At 39.6% G+C, this 6,856-nt stretch overlaps 1 protein-coding gene across 1 annotated transcript in view; it reads right to left on the bottom strand.

The window, feature by feature from the left end:
* Positions 1–3,977: 3,977 nt before the first annotated feature.
* The window catches only part of abcb6b (ATP-binding cassette, sub-family B (MDR/TAP), member 6b), a 36,559-nt gene continuing 33,680 nt past the window's right edge, over positions 3,978–6,856 (bottom strand). Inside the window, exon 18 of the mRNA XM_061053009.1 lies at positions 3,978–4,203. Coding sequence (XP_060908992.1) covers positions 4,089–4,203 — 115 coding nt within the window. The 3' untranslated portion in view covers positions 3,978–4,088. The remainder of the gene's footprint in view (positions 4,204–6,856) is intronic.

The following is a 6,856-nucleotide window of genomic DNA, read 5'->3' as shown; positions in this document are numbered from 1 at the left end:
CTATTGACAACATTTTTGAAACTATTTTGCAGTGCAAACCATGTATCCTTAAATTTTCATTGGTGATTGGCACAAGGATTTACCATTCGCTAATTAAGTTAGAGTAACCATACTTCTCATTTTGACTGGGCTCCAAGCTCTGTGTCCCAAGTCCCCACAAATATCTATAAAGCACTAATATGTCCCTGTTCAGATTTTATTAAAACGTTAAGCGTCAACTTGACGGCACTGTTAGTTTTCACACTGGACTCAGACCTGCCTCTCTCGGGTGAAAGTCCTGTGCTTGTTTTTATCTCAGTTCTCTACACATCATCTTTGGAAGTCAACATTAAAGTAAAAACTGGACTTTGTTCAACGCTCCGCTTTGGTCTTATATTCCAAAAGTCATATCTTGATGCCCAATTGGCGGGACAAAAACATTCAAAAGTAAAGCTCTAGGATGTAAAAAGAGATAACTGATTTCTTTCTGAAGTCAGGAAATATATTTTAGGATTGAGAGATGACGACTTCCTAACCTGAGAAGGAGGACACGAGAAGGGACAGAAAGCCAGGGATTGAGAGTCAGAAAGTGGTTGGCAGTGATCATGATTAAGATATGAAGCACTGAGACTGCCCTCACTGCAACACAGACTGGCTATGGCATTTTAATAAGGGCACAACGTGTGTGAGTGTGTGTGTGTGTGCTCATTCACATCTACAGAAGCACCATATGAAACAGCACCATGTCTTTCATTAACCCACCCTACACTCACAATGTACATGTTGTCCTCTACTTTTGGTGGAACTGTGTGATTTATGTCTGTACATTACCTCCTGTCCTTTCTACATGAGTAACCATATATACCACAGCCCAGTGTACATCTCATTCCCTTTCCTTCTGTGTTTGTACCGGTGTATGTTGTTGTACTGATCTGTTCTACAGTAGAGATATCTTTATTAAAGAGACGGGTGTTGATTGGGAAGACTAACTTTCCAAATGAGGGGGAACATTACGGACCACAACTGTGTCCAACGAGGTGATGAGTGCATATTCACAGTTTGTGTAATCATCTGTACAAAGTACGAGTTGTAAATTAGCAGAAATGTTTTTAGTTGCATGCAGCAAATCACAGAATCTTGTCAATAAAGTAGTTTTAGAAATCAGTGAAGTTCTTGCGGTTTACTTGTCTTGGTTTCCAACTCGTGCGTGACGACGTATAACGAATGAAACAAACCGTGAGCGAACGTTATCTGGAAAACACTGAAGGGTCAGCCATGTTTGGCACCAGACACAAGATTAAAAACACCTGTGAAAGGGCCTGAAGGTTAGACATTTCTATGAGGCGCTACGGATTGGACGAAACCACCAAAATGTCAAATTTCTCACCAGATCTGTTCATGACCATTTTGGGTATGTTGAAACCTCCAAAATGGCAACTCTTTCCAACCAAGAAAGAATAAAGAATAATGAAAATAATTCCTTGCATTCCAGTAGGGGCCCCATGGTTGGTGCTCGGGCACTAATTATTGGGCACTTGCTTACAAATACATCTTACCCTCCTGCAAATGTAAACTAGTCTGGAACCTCTAATTTTGTTTTCAGAAGGTGTTGGCAACGGTCGCAGGACCTCTGAATTCAACTAGATCGACCTACAGCAACAACAAAAAGCAACATAGAGCGTGATGTAGAAATAGGGCAGGGGGCTCTGTAGCTGCCAAATTCTGAATTCATGCAAAATATACAAGTTAATTAATGAGAGGAGATGCAGATCACCAGATTTAGCTGCTTGGCTAGCCTCCATCTGCAGTCCCTGGGCAGGTATACACACAAACGATAGAAATTACACAATTAATCCTTAAAAAACAGGATCAAGAGCTAATTAATCCAGATTACATCATAGCCACAGTCCAATATAATGCACAGATGTTTGGCATGAAATGATTTGATAGCCAACATTTACCATTAATAAAGCAGATACAGTCCTGATTCAAAGTGACTCACATGGACACCATCTTGGTTGTGTACAAACTGCTTTAAGGGGACTAAAGCTGATCCTTATTAGATCAACTGTTGTGATCGTCTGACCTTGAATCAGGTCGGAGAGAAATCTGCCTGAATGGGAGGAGCACCAGACGTATCTGCCGGAGCAAATAAAACATGAGCTCGCAAATCCGTCTGGATCTCAAGCTAGGACAGAAAACCATTAACCTATTTAAAATAGTGTTTTCTATAAACCTGACACTCTGATGGGTGGAAGATATTTTTGGTGTCCATGATTCCAGATTTTCAAAATCCTGTTCATTTTCTGCAGAAACAACGTTGGGTGACAGGCAGGGAAAGAATTGCCAACGGACGCTAAAATGGAAACCAGTCTTACCAGCCCATAAATACCAAGAGTTCCCATTAGTTCTGTTAGTAATTACATGGAAAATAGATGTCTGCCGGTCACACTATATAAATGTTATCCACCCCCATCTGCTAACTTGCAGTGAATATGGGGGCTGGCAGGAGAAACTCCTGGTAGAGTTGGCGTAATAAATTTGGCTTTTGGAGTTCAAACATGCAGCTCACCCTGAAAATTCTGAAAGTTTTCAGGAATTTGGGGAAGTGTGAAAACACCGGAAGTCTCATTTAAACTTTTTTGCTCATAAAATAAGGTTTCAGGTCAAGAGAGTTGCATGAATGTAGCTGGCATGGATGGAAGGTGGCAGGTTCAAAGTAGTAAGGCATTCACATCCACATAGGGAGGCTAGTTTTGTTCATCATCCTGGTTTGGATCGTTTACAAGACAAATTGTTTACAGAGATAAGTCAATATTTTTCACAACAAGAATTTGTCAAAATTGTTACGTTTTTTGCTCTTTTTACTTTTTGTAGACTGTTTTGTACTTCCAATATGTTGGTTGTATCACTCTACTTGTGACATGGTATTTCTTCTTCTTTTGAAGGACAATATAATTTATAATTACTGACACAAAATGAGAATAATTAGTGGACAGCCATTTGCTGCGACATGATGAGTTAAAATAAAGTGGATTAGAGGGAGAAACAGAAAGAATATGAAAGCAATGGATTTTAAAAGCTACATTAAGACCTTATTTTTTTCTTCTTCAGTGAAGCATTGTCTGAAAATCAGTTGGGTTTTTAAAAACATACAGGTCGCAAAGTAAAGCCCCTTAATTTAGAAAATGTTGTTTGAAAGGCATTTATTGCTAAGGGGACACATTTGCAGATCCCCCATCTGTCTCACTTCCTCTGGCCCTCAGGCTCCTGATAGTTTTACTCTACACATTAACCTTTGACTCCAGCCGGCACTCTCAGTCCATACAGGATGTTTTCACCAAAAACAATCTCAGTAACACAATCACCTGGGCTTCTAATGACTCAGATGTAATCTTCACAATGAGAACATCTGACCACTGCCACCTTCTTCCTCGACACAGGAGCTTCCACCTCGACGGGAAGTCAATTTGTCCAAATGTTCCTCTCAGCTCCCGGGTTGTAAGTTGGATTTTACCTTTGCCCGTTTTACTACAACTGTTCCTTCATTGATGTCTTTATTCGTTGCACTTGTATGCTAATTGGTTCAGGTTATCATCACACCAGTTTTTAATGTCGACTTCTACTAATAACTGTTACTTACTAGAAATTCACAGGCTTTAGTGTTGGAGATGTTAGCCAAATGTTGACTTAGATACCAGTACTAAGTTTAGTGTCACGATACTGAAACGATTTGTACGATACTCGATACCTAATGGATCAGACAAAGATGTCCACAAGGGATCTAGCAGAACAGAGCAAGGCTAACAGAGCCCCACTTAACTGCTTAAGTCGAGCTGCCAGCGTGTATCCCAGAGAATTGTCAATTGTGTCAGGTCGCGTGCAGGGTGATAGCATATCAAAAATAGCATATAAAGCCTTAAAGATGAAGAAATAGGTATTAAAAGTGCGTGTTATACATCGGATTTTACAGTAAATGTAAGGTTGACATGTTTCAGTTTCTCCTTCCTTTATTTGAGCGATGGGTCCACAAACATGAGATAAGATTACATCAGATAAAAAAAGCATGGAGTGTGCTTTTAATTTAACAAAAAATGTTCCATCCGGTGTCAGATATCTTGGGTTTCATTGTTCATCTGTGATTCTGTTTGTGTGTCGAGACTTTTCTGTTGTTTGGTCCACATGGCTGCATACAGACCTCCCTGGACCAGCAGCTCCTCGTGCCTGAGCAGGAACGAGAAACAGAAACTGATATTAGACAAATAGGAAAACCACTTCATTTCCAAAAGTACATCAAGTAACCCTTCTGTGCTGTTTTTGGCCTTCTTATAAAAAACTGAAATGTAAGATCAACATCCCTGTTTCATCCTCTTTAAACTACCTTTACTTTTGTTTCAGGACTTTTAGGATTCTTCAGGAGATTTTAAGTACCTGTACGGTTCTCCATAACCTGGTTCCATATTATTTAAGATCAATTTAGCTCAACATTTAAATCATTTGAATTCTTAAGCAGGGTCTTTTGACTTTTCCACACTCCAGGATGTCACCACATTTTATTTATTCATAACTTGTTTTGTATCATATATATGTGAGGAAAATAAAGATTTAAAGAAGAGAAAAATGGCTCACAGATTAAAGGAAAAGAAGAAGCCGAGCAGACAGGGGAGAAGGTGGGTCACTCATAATGTCTTGTGACACCAGAGCGGCTTTAAAAACAAAGTTGAGCTGCCTAAAATCCTCCTTCAGACTTTAACCAACTTTACTATGAATTAGTAAAACGAAAAGTCTGTCACTGTCTGGACTTCCAGACAGAAAGAGAGAGAGTGGGAAACACTACGGGGGTCAGAAATAGAACGATACCAGGAAACCGAGACAGAGAGAGGGAAAACAGAAGGAGCAGGTAGATATGAAGGAAACATTACGACGGGATGAAATGCAAAGAGAGAAAAAGAGGAAGACATAGAGAAAAAGAGTAAACAAACAAAAAATAAATGCGTAAGCAACAGGAGAATAAAACAAAAGTTAAGAATCCAGGCCTCGCATACTTTGTGGTTTTTTATGTTGAAAGGTTAAATGTTGTCTGTGTTTTTACAACAAGGAAGTGTTTGAGATCTTTTTAAGACTAACAGTAGAATTAAGACGGATTCTTGTGTTGTCACATTAAAACAGTGAATGTGTTTACATGGACTGGAGATTCCCTGTTTTGATCAGGTTTTTTAAGTTTCCTGTTTTTGTGTTTGTAAATATCATATCCGGATTTCAGAAATTGGGATAAGCCCTTATCCAGATTATGCGACCTGGAGAACTCAGAAAGAAAATGTTATTCAGTGACATCTACACACTTTAGCCAAGTGGCGTATCAGAAACACAAAACATGGTGACCAGATCGTCTTACTTCTGGAGCGATGAAGAAACTGAGTTTTGTCTCTTAGTAATAAAGAATTAAAGAGGAAGAAAGTACAGCAATAAGCGATGGTGGTCTCATCACAGCCACCTGTGCAAATAAGATGCAGGATTCAGAAACCAGGTTATTAGTATTCATCATGTATACAGGGACATGAATAACCAGGTTTCTCTGTGTGCATGTAAGGCAAGGCAAGTTTATTTATGTTGCACATTTCAACAACAAGGCAATTCAAAGTGCTTCACACAAGACATCAAAAACATCATGACAGAAGAAAGAAAAGAAACATTAAAATAGAACATTAAAAAATCACAAAGTTACAGTGCAGAGTTAAAGTTTAAAATCTTATTAAAGCTGTTTAATGAAAGACAGCTGTAAACAGGTGAGTCTTCAACCTGGATTTAAAAGAGCTGAGAGTTTCAGCAGACCTGCAGTTTTCTGGGAGTTTGTTAAGATATAGGGAGCATAGAAACTGGATAATAATATATGTAATCAACATATTCCAAATATAATCAAAACAGGGATAGGGCTCATAACCGGGATACTGAAGTCCATGTAAATGGTCTCTGAGTCCTCAGAATTAGTCAGCTCAGCGTGGACGTTGTCCTCGTAAAGAATGTTAAGCTTGGTGACAGCCTGAGGACTCCTCGTCTCTGTTTCATGATACGCTCCACCACTTTGTGGTGCAAACTGTGTGAATCCTGACACCGGACGTTGAATTGGCCTGTCCTGTGTTTACATCACATTGTCGATCAGAAGATGAATGACTTTTTAGTTGGGGTTCTCCATACTTGCCTGCAGGGGTCTCTCCATGTGTTTACCCCTCCGACACATGTGAATGATTAATCTCTCAGGTGTGTCCTCAGTGTTTTGGTGGATTACACACTCAGCTGGATCTACGTTGATGAAGTTTAAAATATTTGCTTTTGTTTTCTCAGAGCGTTCTGTCTGTATCTGACTAACAGGACTCACAATAAGCCACAAAGTCAGTAAAGTCATGTTCTCTGTGTTGTTCTCAGATGAACGGAGGCAGACTCTTTTTTTTCCTTCTCAAGTCCACCTGTTTGTAAACTAAGCATGCGTCATAATAACATAACGCCATGCATGTGTTGAAATACGATGTTATGTACGAAAGGTAATCGTGCTCAGACCCGATTAGTCCTGGAGCAGTGTGAGTGCAGGCCAGCAGAGGAATGGCTAGGGGGGGCAGTCGTTCCTAAGCGCAGTATGGGACAACTTAGCTAGTGTGAGTGCGCCCTTACTTTAACATTACATAAACACATTTGCGCCCTAAGGTTTTCAAAGACCCATATTAGATTTGCACCATCCTAACACAGACACCGTGTGTGGCTCACCAGATAAAAGCTGTGCAGCTCCTTTAATGTTTTAACAGGTTTTTATAATAATTTGTGTATAGGTTATATTTAACATTTTTTTGCACAGGTTCATTTATTTGGATGAGTTGGTGGTGGC

The sequence above is a fragment of the Labrus mixtus genome, chromosome 13 (assembly GCF_963584025.1).
Source record: "Labrus mixtus chromosome 13, fLabMix1.1, whole genome shotgun sequence".
Classification (NCBI taxonomy): Eukaryota; Metazoa; Chordata; class Actinopteri; order Labriformes; family Labridae; genus Labrus; species Labrus mixtus.
Note: the sequence above shows the minus strand (reverse complement) of the source record. Positions and strands in the feature narration are given on the sequence as shown.